This window comes from Phyllostomus hastatus, unplaced genomic scaffold, assembly GCF_019186645.2.
Source record: "Phyllostomus hastatus isolate PE091 unplaced genomic scaffold, TTU_PhHast_1.1 phas_scaffold_501, whole genome shotgun sequence".
Classification (NCBI taxonomy): domain Eukaryota; kingdom Metazoa; phylum Chordata; class Mammalia; order Chiroptera; family Phyllostomidae; genus Phyllostomus; species Phyllostomus hastatus.
In genome coordinates this window covers 51,568,342-51,588,545 of record NW_025334033.1, presented here as the reverse complement: position 1 = coordinate 51,588,545, position 20,204 = coordinate 51,568,342, and the positions used below count along the sequence as shown (strand labels likewise).

At 53.0% G+C, this 20,204-nt stretch overlaps 1 protein-coding gene across 3 annotated transcripts in view; it reads right to left on the bottom strand.

Annotated features, from left to right (window-relative positions):
• The window catches only part of FLVCR2 (FLVCR heme transporter 2), a 54,815-nt gene extending 35,042 nt beyond the window's left edge, over nt 1-19,773 (bottom strand). For all 3 annotated transcript variants that reach the window (XM_045822854.1, XM_045822855.1, XM_045822853.1), the window contains exon 1: nt 18,701-19,773. In XM_045822854.1, coding sequence (XP_045678810.1) covers nt 18,701-19,402 — 702 coding nt within the window. In that variant the 5' untranslated portion in view covers nt 19,403-19,773. The remainder of the gene's footprint in view (nt 1-18,700) is intronic.
• Between the last annotated feature and the right edge of the window lie 431 nt (nt 19,774-20,204).

Below are 20,204 nucleotides of genomic sequence, written 5' to 3'. Positions count from 1 at the left end.
TCCCTGGCTCCTTCTCTCTGCTCTTTCTCAGCTCCCTTAGTCACCCTTGACTCTGCTGTTTCTCATTCCCTCGGTCCCAGACCCCCCCAAGCCTTCCCTGGAAGCCATGTTGAATCCGACCCCTCCCCCTCAGGCAACGCCTTGCACAATGTAACCAGGTGCACAGTCCTCAGCACTTCACGGCGAAGTCCCTGCTCAAGGACCTTCAAGGAGCTTGCACACCGAAGTCCAAACCCCTCGGCCTGTGGTTCTTGCCTTTCTTCGCCTAGTTTCAAGATGTCTTTCCAGCCCCATGTCCACCCACCCCCTCTTTGGCCCTGGTACTTGAGCCAGACGGGATGATTCACAGTTCCAACCTTTTCTAGTCTCTGCCTTTATCTAAGCAGTGTCCTTGCTGGGAAAGGTCTCCGTCTTTTCATCTCTCAGAGACCACCTCGAGGTCAGTTTTCTTTGATCATCCTAGTGAGGCATCATCTCCTAGTCAAATCTACTCTGATCCTTTGGTTTTCAGCCATTTTCCTGACATAATCTGGTGCCTGGTGACCAGGGGCTACCTCTATACATGGCTGTTGAATGAATGCGCTGGAATTAACTGGCGTGTCAGAAAAACATCGCTTCCCTTCAAATAAGCAGTGAGCTCAGACCCAGGGAAAGAAATTTAAATCTAGACAAGACTCTCAGAGAAAGTTTGCTATTTAAAAAAATGGTTGGGGGCCCTTTTAAAATCAGAGCCTCATGGAAGATAAATTGGGGTACCATACAGATTTCCACACACATAAAGCCCACCAACTTACATGAGCCAGTACAGCATGATGCCACGCCCCCGAGGTTATATTTATACAATGAGAGACCTCTTTCATATAAAACACATGGATACCTGCGTGTATCCATGCATCTCTAGGACACTGGCAATGGTCTTACAGAAGACCCGTCTGACACTAAGGTTCACAGAGGAAAACTGGAGCCACACAGACAAATGTAGGAAAATGCTACCATCTAAAGGCTCATGTATGCAGAAATCCATGCAGAATATATGGGCACTAATATGTGTTTAAAATGTAGTACACCTAATTTCCACTGCATTAAAAGAATGCCCACCTACTCCTGGGGCTGTGTGGTGTGACAGCGGTGTGCACAGCACAGCCACCAGCAGCAGGGAGGCCGCGGAGGCTGCATCACCCGGGGCCACATCTCTGTGGGGCACGACGAGCGACACTGGGAAGTGACGTCAACACTCATCGCCCCAAGTGTGGGCACTAAACCCCCCAAAGATGGGGCCACGGAGGCGCGCGCACGTCATGCTCATGCTATAAACACCACCACCGCCCTCCACCCGGTGTCACTCAGACCTTTGCTCACACCTCCGATTGAGGCGAGGTAGTGAGAAGTCAGAAAACTCCTTGGCAAGTGGAATGAGGAAACAGCCACACAAACTGGCCACAAAATTTACAGCCAGACACAGAAGGTCACCAGAGCAGAAAGCCCCAGGTGCCTAGCCCTGGGTGCCTAGCAACGAGCAAAAGTGGTACTGGACCTAGCCCCCAGAGAGGCCTTTCCTCTCCTGGCATGTCCTGCTCATGGCGGTTTAGGCCGCCTGACCTTTCCTCCCTGGAGGTGACATCTAGGCTTCAGTTGTATTTCAGCTCCAGGCCCAGAAAAGCAGCAAAACCAGGCGGGTGACCTCCAGGACCAGCTGCAATGACTAATGACCACCCCTCCTCATGCCACCAATCAGTGGAGACAATGACCCAGAAAGGTCACACCTGGAAAAAGCTGACAAACATTCTACTGAGACCTCCCCTAAGCCCACCCTACACGCCCAGCCTTTAAAGCCAGCAAAACAAGGGACCCAGCACAGGGTCCAGTGCTCCCTCCCCTCCCAGAAGTACACCCTCACCTTTCCCTTCCTCCTCTGCTTCCCCCACAGGTGTGCATCTCCTAAACGCTAAGGGACGCCAGGAGACTTGCAACCAGGGGAGCAATGGGAGGCGGCAGCAGCTCCCCCAGGTTAGGCCCCCTGAGCCGCTTTTCTGTGACGCTCCAGTGAGCTGACAGCAGCTCCCCCCCTTGGCTCACTTCTCTCCTGCAACTTTTCTAGGGAGCCAAGGCCACTCCACCTCCACTCTCCTGTTCTTCTACCCTAGGCCCTTTTTTTGTTTCACTGCCCCCAGCGTTAATAAACGTTCCCTCCAAATCACCTGGACTCGTGGTATGAAACCTTTTCTGCACGAAGTCAAGAACCCACGCGCTGCAGGCCGGCCCGAGACAGACCCGCTCCAGGCCTGGCTCCTGTCCGGTAACACAGTAATTAATCCGGGCAACAAGATGCATAAGCAGGGGCCCCAGGGCCCCACGTGTATGGGGCGAGGTTGGAGTGAAGGCGCTCCACAGGAAAGCCACCTTTGGGCCTGTGGAGGAGGCTCAGGGGCCATCCTGGGGCTGAGTCTGCGGGCACTCCTGGAAGAAGCAAGGAGAGTGAGGTGGCTGCTTGGCCACTTAAACGCTTCCGTGCAGCAACAGTTTAATCTTGGAAAACAAGACCCCAGCCACCTAGGCATGCCAGGCAGCACCTAGACAAATGCCACGTTAAGCAACAATAAGCATGCAAATCTGCTCAGATGGTGGTATTTTTGAAATCCCCAAATCCAAGCCCTTGGCTTCTTTAAAAGGCCAGCTCAGGAGTGAGGAGGTGGCAGACCTTCAGAAACAAAAACAGTCCCATTGATTTGGGGGGAAATCACTCATGAAAGAGATTTATGGATCTCAAAGGCTAAGCTTTGGTCTCTAAGAACTTCGGGAGCAGGGTGAGAGCTGGTCAACCCTGAAGTTCCTTGGAGCTCCCTCCCCAGTCACAGGGTTTGTCCTCAAAGCTGTGGCTGCGCTGGTGGCTTCCACGACCCTGGCGCTCCGGGATTTCCGCAGTCCTGGGGGTTAAGGAAACGCAGGAAGCAGCAGCTACTGAAATAAGGATAGCCTGCTGCAGCGATGGGTTCCTAGGAAAGGTACATGACAGCCGATACATTACGGTCACAGGCACCTCGTGGCGACATCTGCCAAGGGTAAGTTTAGGTCTACATGAGGGCACATGCGACGCCTCCTCAGGCTACCCTTTCACCAAGAGCCTGGGTCACCGCCAGCTTCACCACACAGAGGTCCCTCTGATGACAGGGCTGGGGGCCAATGACCACAGGCACGCAGAACTTCCCCCGTGACTCAGCTGGGAAAGAGCGAAAATGAAGGCACGTCTTTCCAACGACCCGGCCAGCAGAGTGGCAGAGGGCAGCGTGTCATCCTCTCTAAGTTTTTCATATTCGAAGGCGGCAGCATCTGAAGCCCTACGCCAGTGCTTTGACATGCCAACCCTGGGTCACAGCGAGTGAAAGACGGCCCCTGTGGTCCTGCGTGCTGCTGCCCTGCTCGACCGGACCACGCCCTGCCCTTTGACAGACGCGGGGAAACAGCCCAAAGCAGAAGCAGCAGCGCCGTATGCTGTCACTCATGAGACAATACAAGTTTCTAGTCCTCCCAAGTTTTTTCCTAAGTCTGATTGGACTTTCTCAGTGACAGCCCGCCCCTTCTGATGTTCAGAGGTGAAAGTCAGACTCGGAGGGTTACTCTCGAGCAGGCGCTGGAAGAGCCGTCGCTCTGTGGGCCACCGTGAGCCAGGGCCGGTGCCTCCCACTTCAGGGCGTGCCTCCAGAGACAGGCCGGGTGGGCCCCACAGAGCTTTCTCTTCAGGAGCCAGCTTCATCAGTTCACTGACCCTGCCTCAAGATCCCAGAGGGAAATGCGGAAAGGAAACGAAATCTAAACCTTGCACCAGGAAAACTATTATTCATCCATATCTCTTAACACCACCCCAACAAAGCAGCACTATCAGATCTGGCCCTGCAACTTAGGGAGTTACTCAGGGACCTACTTACACAAAGACATCTCCCAATGCCCTGACTCCCAGTGAAGTCACCCCCCCACCCCCCCACCTCCTTGTCTTGACATTTTCACCTGTTGTCGCTCCATAAGTGACTTGCTTTATAGCCTGGTCTCTTCCCTTACATGTGAACTCAGGGACCTTTCCTTCCCTATTTGCTTTGCATCCTCAGAGCTTAGAATGATGCTTGACAACAGAGTAGATGCTCAATAAACATTTGTTTAATAAACAAAAATCTTACATGGTCTCCACCCCCTCCCCCACCCATAGTTCTCAAGAACTGACTGTAAAGGTAAGAGCACTATGCTCTGTAAGTGGAGACTGTGTTTACTGATCCAAGGTTGCCCTTCCCGAGAAACACAGGCCAAAGGGATGGCAGCCTTTATTCAGACTCTCAGCAGCTATGTTACCGCTGTCACCCACGGAGACCCAGGGCAGCTGGCTGGAGGGGATATAACCCGGGCCGGGCAGTTCAGAGACAAAGACTGGATGGCAAACCATGCAGACACTTCATTTTCTTTCATCTGCTCTTTAGTTAATTTTTTTTACTCAAACTGGCCTCACCCCACACCCTAACACCCTAACTCACCCACCTCCTTCTCTCTTGCTTTATCATTAAGCCCTCAGGACAACGAGGTTCTGGTCAGGGTCCAGTGGTCTTAGAAACAAGGTCCTCGGTCTATTGACTTTAGAGACAGAGTTTTCAGTCAAACTAAAGACAATATTCTGGCCTTGGTTGTGTTTTAGGTCCGGACCCAGGAAAGGAGAGCAATCCCACAAAATGAATCCTTGCGATGTTGGACAGAACAACTCCATGGCTGACATCAGGACCAGATGCACTGAGCAACTACCCGCCCCCCCTCCCCAGCGCCCTGCACACCGGGCGCCAACCAGTCAGCAGAGACCACGCCCCTCACTTCTTCAGGCACCATGATTAATGATTATTTTCCTGCATAATCTACCTCCCGGAAGCCATCGCGGAGCCAGGTCTTTGAGCGTTAGCTACCTGTCTCCAGACATGGCGCCATCCCCTTAATAAACCTTTGCTCTCTTGTCCGCAAACTCCTGTTTGGGTCTAACTGGGCTTTGATGTGTGACGGCAAACAGACCCTTTCAGTCCAGGAACAATGGCCAGGGGCCCGTGTGGGCTATGTGCCACGGACAAGTACCTGGGCCAGGGTAAGGGCACCCTCATGAAGTTCACGGATTTCTGCGCAAGAGCGTGAGAATTCAGGGCTAGCCATTCTGGGAGAGCGGGTAATATGGCACCTACTCTCCTCCCTAAGGAGCGACAGAGGAACTCTGGGGAGTTCCCAGAGTTCCTCGGATCGTCTGAGCCCGGCCTGTCTCCACCTGTCACCATGGATGACCGTCACTTGTGCAGGAAGGCTGGGGCCACCACCAGGTCCACAGGAGAACAGCTCTCATTCCCGCGCCCTGTCTCCTGATGGCGGGGACAAGATCAGTTCCATGCTGCACCACCACGTCCACGCTCCTCCGTGAGGGGAGGAGACGTCCTGGGCACGCGTTGACTGAAGTGCTGCTCTGTGCCACGCCTTGGGAAAAGGCTTTCCTTGGAATCAGAAGGGATCAGAATGCCCTGCGGGACTCCCGGAGCCACCGCAAGACTCAGCTCGTAGGGCCCCAATCAGCAGGGATGATGTGGGACCCAGAAGCTCTGGGAGAGGCTCCACAGCCAGAATGACCAGAGCTGGTTTTGAAACAAAGCGCTGACTGTAAGGGCAAGTGTGCTGAGCCCCATAAACAGAGGGTGTGGCCCCTCATCCAAGGTTGCACTTAACGCGACAGATAGGACATGATTTGTGTATAGGGAAGTCTTGTCATTCTCTGAGGATCATGGGGCAAGTCCAGAGTCTTCTTTTTTTTTTTTTTAAGGGCACTTAAAAGCCTGCATTTACACAGTATTTCAGTTTGCAAGGCACATCCAGCACATAATTGGAGCCTCAAAACCACCCAGCGTGCTAACAGCAGGGTGGAACAGAGAGGCAGCAGAGCCCTCCCAGGGCATGCTGGTTTCTCCGTTTCATAACTGAGTTCAAACAGCTTGCTGAAATCACAGAGTTCATCTGTGGTGACGTGAACTTTGGAATTTCTGTGTTTCCATTCCTAGCCCTACTCTTCCCACAGAACCTGGCCGAGCCACGAGGCACTGAGCAGATACCTGCCCCAGGAAGACGGGGCCTGAGGCTGAGGAATGAGCCGGGGTCCGCGGGGACTGTGGACAGAGAAGGGGCTCTGTGATAAATCTGACCAAAAGTGACCTCCCCGGAGCGACATGATCATACATCCTACCTGCGCGGGTCACGGTAGGTAGTTACACCCAGACCTGCAAAAGGTGTATCTTTGCCTTAAGCAAGCCCTGTCCAGCTCTTACCAAGGCTCTATCTGAACAGCGAGTCAGAGACAGTCTGAAGAGAAGACAGAATGTCAGTGTTTCTGTAACTTCCTCAGCAAACCTCCAGCCAGTGATCTGGCCCTGGGAACACAACTTCTCCCCCGGCCCCACAACACACACACACACACACACACACACACACACACCAGCCTTTAGAGAACAAAATGTTAGTGAGGAGGACTGTCCACAGACAAAGAAGGGGTTGCCGAAATGCCTGCCCCTAAGGCAAACAGCAGGCCAGATGCTGAGACTGGCTCTCTGTGCCCTGACCAGGACAGTTACACTCCGGGTGCAGGAGGCTGGTGAGGGGTGGGGAGGTGGGGGTTGAGGGAAGAATTAGCTCCAGAGAACCAGGGAGCCCAGATCTCCCCAGGCCCCGCCCCAAAGAGGGACGGGCTCTACCACCCGCTGCTCTTCCTAAAACAGACTTCAAAGGCTTTGGGAAGTGAAGAGGTAGAGGTGGGGGGAGGGATTTTCTCAGGTCAACCGGAGATGCATACAAGGTGAGAAAGATTAGTAAAAGGGCTGGATCAAGCTGCATTCTTTCCACTACCCTCATCCTCAGCCCCCTCAGGTCATGGCAATCACAGAAAATGCTCCGGAATCTTCCTTCAGCGAAGAGAAGATAATGCACCAAAAATAAAGTGTAAAATCCGAACGCCAGTCATCCATCTTTCGGTCAAAATGTTCTCAGTCCCCACTGTGTGCCAGGAACGGCCACTTCTAGCGTGGGTCCTAGGGCCGACCTCTGTCTCCAAGGGTGGTGACCTGCCCTCAACCTCACTCACCAGCACAGAGTGGGCAGGTGGGTCTGCTTAAGCTCCCAATGTATAACATGACACGGAGGAGAAGAGTCAGTCCGAAAAGGAAGTCTAGGGGTTGCAGCAAAATTAGGGGAAGTGGCTGGGTTCTGGAGACCGAAAGCACGCTTCAGGGCCTGCATGGAGCAGGGAGGCGAACAGAGATGCAGATTCAGTAAACGTGCAGGGCTTTTACTTAGAGACCTCCTCATTTAACTTTGGTGCACCCTGTGAGGCTGTTGCTCCATTTACTTGTGTATTCAGCTGTTGACTCCTGTCTGTACCCTGACCGGGGAGGGACACTGCAACGCGGGTGTATCGAGACGACACTGTAATCAATTGACCTACCTGGCCAGGGCCAGGCTTTCTTGTGACTGTAAGCTGAGGTCCAAAGGGGCAGGTGTCCTGCTGGAGGCCCAAACACAGCTGCCAGCAGAGCCAGACCCAGACCCAGGCTGCCCCGCGTCCACACTGGCATCCCCCAACTGCGGTGAACATCAGAACCCCCAGGTGGAGAACCAAAACCACAGGCTCCTGAGCCCCACTCCAGGGGGGCTAATTCCCTGGGTCTGCCCTGGTGCCCAGGAACCTGCCTTTTTCACAAACACTGGGAGGTTCTGGTGCTGGAGGTTCCTGGGCCTCACTTAAAAAGCAATGACTCCCCCAAGGAGAGCAACCAAGAGACACTTCTCAGCTGCTGGTCTCCAGAGGGTCCCAGTGTCCTAGGTACGGAAGGCATGAGAGGTGCACACTCCTGCCTGGATCCTCCATAGAGAAGAAAAGGTCCCTTCAGCGAAATCACAGGGTCCACAGTCTGCAGAGTGGCTCCACAGTCTGCGGACTGGCTCCACAGAGGGCCCCGGCACCAAACAGGAAGCCCAGGACAAAGGTCTCAGGAGGCCCAGGTTGCTCGCAAGGGCCACCATCCAAACAAACAGCCCGTTGGAATGGACCCTGCTTTGAGGTGATGACTCACGGCTGTCACTTTGTAGTTCTCAGAGCCACTGGGCAGCACAGTGGCCTTGGGCACAGAGACAGCTGCTCGGAGAGCCTGAAGGACTCCCAGCCATGTTAGGATTGCAATTTGGGGGAATTGGGAATTCTAGGGGAGAGCAGAAGGGGGGAAAAAGGAGAAAAACGAACCCCCGATCTTGCTCCAACCTCTGTGCCCCGCCCTTCTGGAGCGGGCAGGGTCATCCGTGGACAGTGGTCCCTGGGACTGCTGAAAGGGGCTCGTGTTTACCTTCTCTCTAGAGAAGGAATCAGATGGGATGGGAGCCAAAGCAAACACTGCTCCACGGGGAGGTCCTGAGACACGCTGTCTAACTCCAAGAAGCTAGGAAGCAAGGGAAACCCAGCCCTGCTTCCCATCTCCCCCTCTCGCCAACGGAGGTGGTGCCGCGGCGGTGTGCCCTCAGGGTGGGGCGAGGCCCTGTCTTGAATCCTGTGGGAGGGAAGGGGCCGAGCTAGCATTTTGCACAGTGTGGAAAAGGAAAGATGCCTGGAATGAGGGCAGAGAGCAGAAGAGTCCAGGTGAGGCGTCAGAACCTGCAGGATGCCCTTCCTCCTCTGAATGACTCAGCCAAGACAGAGAAAGGTCCTTAGTCCTGCCCTGGCCACGTTGCTTAGTTGGTTGGAACATCATCCCGTGCACCAAACGGTTGTGGGTTCAATCCCCAGTCGGGCGTGTAGGAGAGGCAGCCAATTGATATTTCTCTCTATCATTGTTTCTCTCTTTCTCCCTTCCTCTCTCTAAAAATCAATAAAATAACATATCCTCGGGTGAAGATTAAAAAAAAAAGGCAAGGTCCCTAGTCCTGCAGAATCAAGGGAAGGGAGATGCTCTGTTAGGTTAAATTTGGGAATGGTGCTGGAAAGAAGTCAGGAGACAGAGAATGAAAAACGAAGAAACGCCCCTTTCACCTTAACACTATTGTCTTCATCATCCCTGAGGGGGCTTCCACCCTCACCATCCTGCAGTCCCAGGGGCTGTTTGATGTTGGCAGCCAGGGAGCTGGAGTTCGGAAAGGACATCCTGTTAACAGCGTTGCTGGACAGAGATCAGGAACTGGGCGGGGAAGCACCGCTGCGTCCACCCGATAAGCTGCTTACCCCGCTTCCTTCAGCACAGTCTCAGGTGTGCGAGGCTGCGGTCTGATGTGTGGGCCTGGGGTCGGCCCAGTGTCCATGTCACCCCAGAGACCCCGAGGTCCTTGCCACAGACGACAGGTCTCCTCACTCACACACTTGGAAACGAACACCGTCTCCCAGCACCCGCACAGCTTCTGGCCGAGTAGCTCTCGAAAGGGACGGGTCCCCATAGGGATACTGCCTGGAGGCTTGCTGGGATGGCCCGCCCTCCCCTGATCACCCGACGCCTGGTCACTTCACTCATTGAGAACGAGCTATCACCATCACCTCCTCAGGGGAGCTGTCCTGCTGCGCTGACCCCGGGGCACGCCCTCCCACAGGCTGTGACCCCTTAAAGCCCAGTGCACATGTGTCCCTGAGCCTGCTGCGTGGTGACATTACGAGCAGGTAAATGTTGGCCTCTCCCAAATCAAGAGCCCCTGCGGACGGGAGCCAACTGCCCGCCCGCCTCTACTGGTGGTAGTGCCAGCAGCACCTGTCCTCGATTTACCGGCTCTGAGCTGATAACCCTAACCCCTGACCCTACCCCTCCACCTACTGGCCCATTTAACCCTCCCCTCTACCTTGTGCAGCAGGGAATATTTTCCCCACCCTACAAAAGGAGTCAATACGCAGAAGTGAAGGGACTTGTCCGAGAGCAGACAGCAGAGCTAAAGATGGCGTTCTCAGCCACCCTGGGTCTGACACACAGTCATGGCTTCGTAGCTCTTCCCATTGAAAGAATAAGACTGAGTCATAACCCGTTCCTTTAGGCACCAGAGCACTCAGTTACCGTATTTTTCCGTGTACAATGTGCGCTTTTTGCCCAAATTTTTTAGGGAAAAATAAGGGTGCACATTTATACCTGCGCATAATGATTCCAGGCCATGGGTACAATACACCCCCTGGTATAACGCGCACAAAAACGCGGGTGCGCATTTTACACGGCAACATCCAGGTAACTGAATGTCACCTTGATTCCTTCCAGGAAACGGAACCATGTTTAATAATTAGTCCGTCCACTTGCAGGACCTGTTGTGCCCTGCGCCCTGAGATGCAGGAGAGATGTGTTGCAGTTCCCACCCCCTGCGAGTCCCCCGTTCAGTCAGAAGAGGGGGCGGTGGAGGAGGGGGATGGAAGGGGGGACGAGGGGGAAAAACAAACCACCAGGAAACAAAGGCCAGCACCCAGGAACTCAGCAAGTGCGGAGACCAAGGAGATGGTGGCAGGAGGTGAGCAGCGCCCAGACAGAAGAAAACACCGTACAAGTAGTGGGGGTTGGGGTTTTTTGAGGGGATGGTAGTGGTGTTAAAATAGTCTAAAATTTGCCATTTGAACCATTCTTCACTGTACAGTGCAGTGGTATTAAGTACAGTCACATTCTCGCACCACCATCCCCTCCGTCCATCTCCAGAGCGTTTTTCATCTTCCTAAACCGACGGGGAACCCCTTAAATAATACCTCCCCATTCTTCCCTCCCCCAGTCCCCCGGTGACCATTCTAGTTTGCGTCTCTATGAATTTTGGCCACGCTTCGTACCTGTGGTATAATCAAAATACATTTGGTCTTTGTCCCAGTTCCTGGCCCAGAGCTCTAAACACGTTTGGAATTTCCTGAGTGATAGCAGTGTCTTTTGTTATTCATAAGGAGTCCCTCTCCAGCACACCTGAGTTTAAGTCAATGAGGTGGGGCTCCGGAGGAATCTGACACCAAAAGACCCAGTGATTAGAGTTTGGGAACTTCCAACCCCACCCTTCCCCCACCTCTGAGGAGAAGAGGGCTGCTGGAAAGTAAGCTCTAGAAAGACTCCTGAACAAGGAAATTCAGTAAGCTCTCAGGTAGGTGAACACACCACATCCGACTGCGCCCAGAGAGCATATGGAAGCTTGTGCTTCTCCCCATACCTCACCCTGCATCTGCTCCATTTGGCTGCTCCTGAGTTGCACCCTTTAAAACAAACCAGTCAATGGAAGTGAAGTGTTTACCTGAGTTCTGTGAGCCATTTGCTCAAGTTATAAAGCCTGAGTAGGGGTTGTGGGAGCCCCCAGATTATAGTTTGTCAGAAGTACAGGTAGTCCCCAGCATTTGCAAATGGTGTCTGATGGAGAGGTTGTCTTGTGGAACAGGGCCCCTCCCTGGTGGGACCGCGCTAACTCCGAGCAGAGCAGTCGTGTTAACACTGAACTGCACTGCAGGACGCCCAGCGGGTGGCACAGAATTTGGAGAACTGGTTGGTGTCAGGGAAGAAGACGTCTCAATACCTCCTCCAAGTGCATTTGAACAGCACTTGTCCTTTTGAGACCAGCTTCTTTCACTTCATAGAACGTCTTGAAAATCCTCCCATGTGGAGCACGTGTCAGAATTTCCTTTCTCTTTCAGGCTCCACAGCGTGCCACGGTGCATGCAGACCACACAGTGTTCATCCATCCCCGCCGATGGGCAGTGGGCCGCTTCCACCCGCGGCCGTCCTGATGATGCCGCCGGGAACCTGGCTGTGTGAGCATCTGTGCAAGTTCCTGCTCTCCATTCTCCTGGGTGTGCCTTCCGTACCTCCTGCTTAAGTTCGCTGTAAACCTCAAACTGCGCTAAAAAATAAAGTCTATTAAAAATTTTAAAAGCCTGTCCTTTCTCTGTTGAATGGTTTCGGCACCTTAGCTGAACATCATTTGCTTATATACGTGAGGGTTTATTCGTGGACTCGATTCCATTGGTCTACATGTTTGTCTTCAGGCCAATACCATACCATCAGCATGACTGTAGCTTTGTTATTATTTTTGAAATCAAGAAGCGTGCGACCTCCAACTCTGGTTCTTTTCCAAGACTGTCTTGGTTTTAGTGTCCCGGAAACTTCCACATGACTTTTAGGATGCATTTTTCTATTTCTGCGAAAAACGCGGTGGGAACTTTGACAGGGATTCCATTGAATCCGTGGGCTGCCTCGGTAGTGTTGACACCTCGACACTATTAAGTCTTCCGACCTGCGAACCCAGGACGTCTTTCCATTTATCTAGGTCCTTCATTTCTCTCAGCAGCATTTTACAGTCTTCGGTGTGCAAGTCTTTCACCTCCTTGGTTAAATATTCCCAAGTATTTGTTGATGCTGTTATCAATGGAATTGTTTTCTTAATTTCCTTTTGGGGTTGTTCACTGTTAGTGTATAGAAAGATCACTGGGTTAAAACACTGCAGTTTGCAGGAGGGAACTGGCGACTGGGCGGTGGGGGAGGGAGCGGAGGGCAAGGGTGAGTAGAAAGGCTATGAAATTTCCTATCATTTGATTGTGGTGTTTTCTTGGTTGGGCAATTGCTTGGTGGCTGCAGATCTTTGACCGGTTTCCAGAGCTCCTGTAAAGAGTTATTGCAGCCACTTTCTAGTCTAGTTCATGTTTCCGTGGGGAGTGAGGGTCTGGAGTGCCCCGGCCCGCTGTCTCGTTGGAGGTACTCTCCACAGCACGGGGCTCCGTCCCAGGGCATCTTCCCGAAGGCAGTCAGGGAACCAGACTGACAGGCGCTGAGAGCCAGGGCTCAGCAGAAACCCAGACAGACCGCACAGGAGTGGGGAGGGCCAGCGCAGGGGTCCCAGAATGCTGTGCTGAAACTCAGGCTTGATTCAGTGCCTGGCAGAGACACAGAGTGAAGGCAGGTGGGCCAGGCAGCTCCACCCCCTCGGTGGAGAGTCGAAATTCACAGAAAGGAAAGGATTCGAGAGTACCTGCAGTGGCTCCCCCTCCCTTCCATTAGGGATTTCCCCAACCCCTCTAAAACCCAGGGTTTTGAGTACCTTTTCAGAACCTTAAGTGAATCAGAATGATGACCCCCATCCCCAACCCAGCCCCTCCCTGAGGCAGGACAGTTAGATGCTAGGAAAATTCCTTGGCATGTGGAATGGGGAAACTGAGATCGATAGCTCAACAAGTGGCTGAGCAATTTACAACCAGCTCTAGAAGGTCACCAGGCAGAGAGCCCCAGGTGCCTAGCAAAGGGCACAGCTGACGCCAGACCTGGCCCCCAGGGTGGCCTTTCCTTCCCTGGCATGTCCTGGTTGTGGTGGTTTACACCCTGTGACCTTTCCTCCCTGGAGATAACATCTGGAGATAACTCAGTGGTATTTCAGCTCCAGGCCCAGAAAAGCAGAAAAACCAGGCCAGCAACCACCAGGACCAGTGGAGACGACTGAGGATCCCACATTCCGGGCCGATCAATCAGCAGAGACCACGACCCTGAAAGGTCACACCTGGAAAAGCTGATAAACAGTCTATTGAGATCCTCCCCCTAAGACCACCCTAAACTCCCAGCCTTTAAAAACCAGCCATTGAAAGACTGGGGAAGGGATAGGTCAAATAACATAGAGGCCCCCGGACGTGGACAACGGTGTGGGGACCGACCGTGGGAGTGGGAGGCGGGCTGGGGGGAGGAGGCACAAAGGGGGAAAACTGGGACAACTGTAATAGCATAAACAATACAATATTTAAAAGGAAAATATGAAAGTCGCACATTAAGCTTTAAAAAATTAAAACCCTTCAAGACAAAGCACCCAGCAGCACTTGCACGCTGGTACCCTTCCCTTCCCGCTCTCCTTCCCCCACCGGTGTGCACCTCCCAAACTAAGGGACCCCATGAGACTTGCAGCCAGGGCAGCCGTGGGCAGCAGCAGCTCCCCCGGGCTAACCCCCCTAACCTGTCCCCAAGGCCCCCTTTCCCCTGACTTCCCAGTGAGCCCAAGCAGCCCCACCTAGACTCTCTCCTGTTGCTTCTTCTAGCCTAAGCTCTTCCTTGTTCCAACGGCCCCAGCTTTAGTAAGTGTACTCTCAAAATCACCTAGACACGTGGTGTGAAATCTTTCCTGCACGAAGCCAAGAACCCACACACAACAGGCCGGCCCGAAGCAGACCCGCTCAGGGCCAGGTCCCTGCCCAGTAACATCCCCTCGGTCTGAAGGGTGAGTGGCTGAGCTCCCAGCTGCTGTGACGTGGACGCAGGACCCAGCACACGGCAAACAACACATCATCTTATCAGTCAGCCCTGACAAGAACATGGCTCGGAGTAGGAGGCCGTCTTTCCGTGGTGTGCTGGTCCTCAGTCCCGGTGATTTCAAAAAGTCTGATCGCTAGCTCACCTGGGAGGCCAGACAAGAATACAGGGGTCTGGGCCCTGCCCCTAGAGAGTCTGATTCAGGAAGTCCCCTTGGGGGCCCAGGCATCTGCATTCTTACTCAGGTTCACGTGTGAGGCAGAACCATCACCTTCGTCGGGAAGCCTGGGTCTGGTCCCCTCCCCAGGTCGCCAGCCTCTGAGCTCATTTCCTCCTGCCTGCACTCGGGTGGTAGATTTTCCAGGAAGGAAAAAGGAGAACTGAAATTCAGTTCCACGTTACCCTGCCCCGGGAGTCTCAAACGGGGTAGTTTTATCTGACCCAGTTCCGAAACATAGAATTTTTTTCAAAAGTTTGAAATTAGTTATCAGCATTTAAAAACAGGTTTCGTAAGCCAGACACAGAAAGCCAAATAGTATATGAATCCCAGAAGAGGATTCTATGAGGCACCTCAAACAGGCAAATTCATAGAGACAGAAAGTGGAGAGAGGTATCTAGGGTCCGGAGGCGGGGCCGGGAGGGGTTACTGTTTCCTGGGTACAGAGTCGAAGGGATGATGGAAACGTCCGGGGTGTAAAGGGTGGTGAACGCTCACACACCCTGTGAATGTGTTTGAGGCCATTGAGTTGTACGCTTAGGAATGGCTAAAATGATCAATATCATGCTTCGTATATTTTACCACAATTAAAAAACAGACTTCACATAAAAATCTGGATTTCTGGTTTCTCTTTAAAGGACAAAAAGAGAGAAGATCTGACGAGGCTGGGTCATGCTTTGTATGTCAGAGGTGGGTGGGAGCTGCAGCAGCTGCTGTCTTCAGATGGGACATGTGTTCTCACGTTTGCTGGGACCTCACCACACTCCAGTGTCACTGCTACTGTGTCACGTTTAAAGGACCGGGCTCCCATGAGCATCTGAGGGTCCCACCCATTCTCCTCTTCGTCACCACGAGCCTAGTTCTGCTCTCCCAGTCCCTGCCTGGTTTCTCCCTTCTGGTGCACAGGGGGAGGCCAGCAGGTGGTCAGCCACGTGGGTTGGGCCCTGGAGGTGGAATTGGATCCAAATCTCCCTTGTGCCACGCAGTCGCTGTGGGGCCCCGAATAAGGCTGCTCCATTCACCTGCCTCAGTTTCTTCCCCGTAACAACGGGGACAGTTCCGCCTGCCTCACAGCGCTGCAAAATTAGATAATGGATGAAAACGCACCTTGCACAGAATAGCTGTTTGATAGATATTTAGCTCCTTTCCCCTTTAATTTTCCCATGGCAATTAGGGAAAGAAGATACTAAACACTTTGTGGATAACTGAAAATAAATCCTCTATATTCTAATAAGTTTTGCTTTTCTAAAAAATCTGAATCTCGGTGCCTGGTACAATTTAAATACCTGGTGTGAGAACTCTGCAAAGGCAGGGGTTAGCTTTGCAGCCCTAGCGCAGCACCTGGGGGAAAAGGTAGGAGCTAGGTCAAGGGGTTCAGAATAGGCCTCCCCAAGATGCGCTCCTTTGGCGTATGGATTATTTCAAGCTGAAGGCCATTGAGACCCTGCCGAATCAGGAGGACCTTCTGTCCCCCCCTTAACTACCTAGGAGGATTTAAATTGGGGGCCGTGTCCATAACAAGAGCTATTACCAGAAACAGCCTTGATGACCAATCTACAGGGCGGAACAAACTTCTAACTACTGAGTACGCCTCTTACTGTCCAGTGAAAGCCCCTCCTTCCCCAAGGCATCTTACCTTAGTCCTAAGGATGTCATATAAGCCTCATTCCACCTGACTCGGAAACGCTCACGTGTGTGGGGTCTCTGACTCTTTGATGTATGTGGTTTCCCACCTGTACACATGTGACTAAATTTGGTTATTTTCTCTTGTTAATCCGCCTCATGTTGATTGCATTATTAGACCAGCTGAAAGAGCCTGGAAGGGCAGAAGGCATTTTCTTCCTCCTCCACGCAAGTGAGAGTTTGTTGAAGGAATAAATGAATGCTGGCTTGAGTGCGAGGAGGGTCTGGGGCGGGGTGTGGAGGGTGTGAGAAGCACTAGAAGAGAGAGGTCAAAACTATCAGGGGGTTTGCTGACCAGTGTGAAGGTTGCAGCCCGTGAAGAATTGTTCAGCAGAATGACATTTAAAATCTGTTTAACGGCTTTGTGGAGCCTTCTTTCTAAGAAGCGAAGCTCAAGGTGCTTTGTTAACATGTAATTCTCCTCCAACTCAGTCATGCATTACTCACAACGAAAGGTGAAAACACACTCAGAGGCCCTGGCCAGGTCCCCACACACCCAGATTGCAGGTTCGATCCCCAGTCAGGGCACATGCAAGAATCGACCAATGAATGTACAAACAAGTGGAGCAAAAAACTGATGCTTCCCTTTCTCTCTCTTTCTCTCTTTTTTCCTCTCTCTCTAAAAATCAATAAACACAATTTTTAAAAAATATGCTGAAAACCAAATATTTATCTCTACGTCAGGAAGCATAAACAATTCGGGTTTTTCCATGTTTTTTTTTTTTTAACCCAGCCTGGTGGGTTGAGCCCAAAAGATGGAACTAAATAGGTGGCTCTGTGCTACAAAGATTTGCTGTCAGAGTGTTTTTAAGTGTGCAGTTCTTAGCAGGTCCTGGCCTTGGTGGGGTTAGGGGTGATGAATGAGTAACTAGTCTCACTAAATGTCAAGATACAGCTGGCGTCACGTTCCCTCACGGGTGTGTGAGGAAGGATAAGGAAACCTAGTAGTTCACCCTGAATGGTTAACAAAACAAGGGTTGGGTTCTCTGATCTCACCAGGCCACCTGAGGGCTGCTCCCGTTCCTCCTGCCCTCCCCAAACTGGGGCCTTGTCTGTATCCTGTTCTACTGCAAACAGGGAGATCTACCTCTCCGGGAGTTTGAAAGGTCCTCCCCTTCACCCCCCACCCCCACCCCAGGCTTTACCCTCCTATAAAGCAAACACCCAGTGAAGTCAAGCCCACCAGCAGGGCTGCAGTGGGGGGTGTTAAAACTCCCCGTCACATCACCTTAGACTCTCAGGCTTTTAGAGGACGGGGTACATGCCACCCTCAACACCTGTTTTTCAGTTGCCCTGAACAAGAACCATCTTGTTTCACCCCTAGACTCCAGACCAATTCCATCTTCAGGACATTAAAACCCACAGGTGAAAGAAAAAAAAAAGACTGGGTAAAGGATTTTTTGTTGCCGGCGTGTGTGTGCTAAAGAAGGCCTCTCTGCATGTTTTCACTGGCTGCTCACACTGCTACCCAGGGGGCAGGACTGAGTGGTTTGGGCAAATTTAGCCCAAGTCCACTTCCTGGTGGTGAGGACGAACAGAATGAAAGTGAGCCTTCAGAGAAGCGTTGGAAATTTCTGACCCAAATAAGAAGTTTCTAAATGAAAGGTTAAATTTTCTAAATGCGATGAACAGGTTAAGGGAAAACGGGCCTGTATGAACTAAGGGTTACTAGTCACCTTTAAACACAGAGCCACAGGTGCGTGTGCCTTGGGAGGCGGTGAGTGCCGGAGACAAGGGTCCAGGTGAAGAAGAGCCCCGTACATAACTCGCTTCAAATATTTGGAGAACGCAATCACATTCATAACACACCCGAGTTTCTGGGTCTTGACCACACTGAGATGCAAGGAATTGGAGATGCTCCTTCCGAAAAGAAGGGATTAAGAGATAAGCTTCCCAGGGCTTTCCAAGTTTCCTAGCCTTTGGAAATTCAGAGTGAGATTTCTTCTCTATGCTGCTGAGCTTGGCTGTAAACCAGAGGGAAGGAGTTTGGCAGAAAGCATTGTTCCTACTGTCCTGACTCTAGCTGCACATGAAAGAAGGTAAGAACAGTGCCAAGTGTGACCAGGGCACCACTCTGCAATTCCCCGTGGTCCAGGAGATGCTGCATTCTAGGAAAGCTGTTGGTCAGGCTGAAAGCGCCTGCTAAATTCTGACGGGACCAGAGTAGTCTGGCGTCCTGGAGGTGCTCCCAGAGAAAGGATAGCTTTCCTGAAGTCCAAGGTCTAAGCTGATGGACTGACAGGTTCATGAATAAAATCATCAAAGCCATCATATGTTTCTAAAGCATGCTTTCTGCGAAGGGGAGGAGAAATTGTGACGGGGGTGCAAAATCCCCTCCTTTTGTTTCCCCCAGCCCTTCTCTTACACAGCCACTCAGTCATAATCACTCACCCACACCATCAGTCACACCCAGCCACAAAGCCCCTCAGAGTCACAAACACAGCTGAAGTCAGAAAATTGGCCTCCCACACAGTGAAGCTGCAGTTAGGGAAAACTGAGCAGTCCCACAATGACACGATGCCCATTCCCCTGAACGCCCACGAGCACTGCTACCCACCTGATTGCCAAAGACAGCTATGGAGCAGGCCGTGGAGACTTCATTCGCCCCGAACCAGACCGAAGCGATGCGGGACGGCATGCCCAGGATGAAGACCTGGGCCACGGAGCAGATGACCTGGCCCAGCACCGTGACGGGGAAGAGATGCGGCTTCAGGCTCCCTAACTTCACCCAGGCCCCCAGGCAGTTGAGAGCGGAGCCGGTCAGGGCGATGGTGCGCAGGCCGAATTTTTCCAGCAGCCAGGCCACCGGCAGTAGTAAAGGGATGTAGGTCAGCATGTAGCACATGGACAGCCAGTCGATGGCAAAGGCACTGACGTCGTAAAAGTTCATGAAGATGTTATTGATGGAGCCATACTGGATCCACTGGAAGGCGTTGCACATGGAGTAACAGCTGAACACCAGCACCACCACCCAGCGGCGCTTGCTCACCTTAATCATGCTGAGTTCCTCGGGACCCGAGCTACTGGGTTGGGCCAGGACACCGGGAGCCAAGGTACCGGGCAAGGCTGAACTGCTGGGATTCGCAGAGAAGCTGGGGTGGAAGGAGACGCTGGGATGGGCTGAGACGCTGGGCTCGGTGGAGACGCTGGGGTGGGCTGAGACGCTGGGGTGGGCAGAAATGCTGGGGTCCGCCCGGAACGCTGCCTCCTGCCCGGGGGTGCCATCCCGCTCCTCCAGGTTGGGACCTTCATTCACCATGGCCACGGCCTCGCCTGGAGTGCTGGACAGGTGCTGAGAACTCCGGCAGTCTTGAGGCACAGAAGCCTCGCCCGGTCCCGTAAAGCTGATGGGGCAGTTGCTCCGCTCTCAGAAGAAATGGAGATCCAATCCTGCGTGTAAGCCACGAGTGAACCTCCCAACTTTCACCTCCCAACTTCTACCCCCACTTTTCCGTGGGGCCCGCTCTTCCCCAGGCCGGCCGCAGACGCCTCAGCCGGGTCCTGGCCGCCGGCGCCTTGATTCTGACTGAAGCTTTCTCGCCACGTTCAGCGCTTCGGTCCGGGAAAAGACTTAGCTCCTAGCGCAGCCACTTCGCCGGACTCCGTTTGCTCCCGGGCCGGCTAGGGGCCTCGCCCCTAGGGCGCACGTGACCGCCCCGCCCCCGTCCCGCCTGGCTTCCCTCCCCCCCCCCCCCACCTCCTCCGGCCGGGCGGGCCTGACAGCCCAGTTGTTTCGCCACAGTTTGAGGGGTGCATTCCTCCTCCACGCCCCAGGCGCCATGGAAACCGCCCGGTTAACCTCCCACCCCCTGAACTGCCCCTCAAATTCATTTGCCCCCCTCCTAAAGGACCACGCCAGAAAATCCTGTCCTCCTTTCCGAGGTAACCCTCCAAATAGTTTCTTCGCACCGGTCCACATTTTCCACGCGCGTGCACCGAGGCCCTGCGCCTCCACAATGGTCTGGGGAACCCAAGAGGAACTCCCAACTTTTTCCCACTTGGCTGAGCTCCAAACCCTTCCTGAACTACGGTATAGAGATTTGTAGTTTTCACGGCCTGGT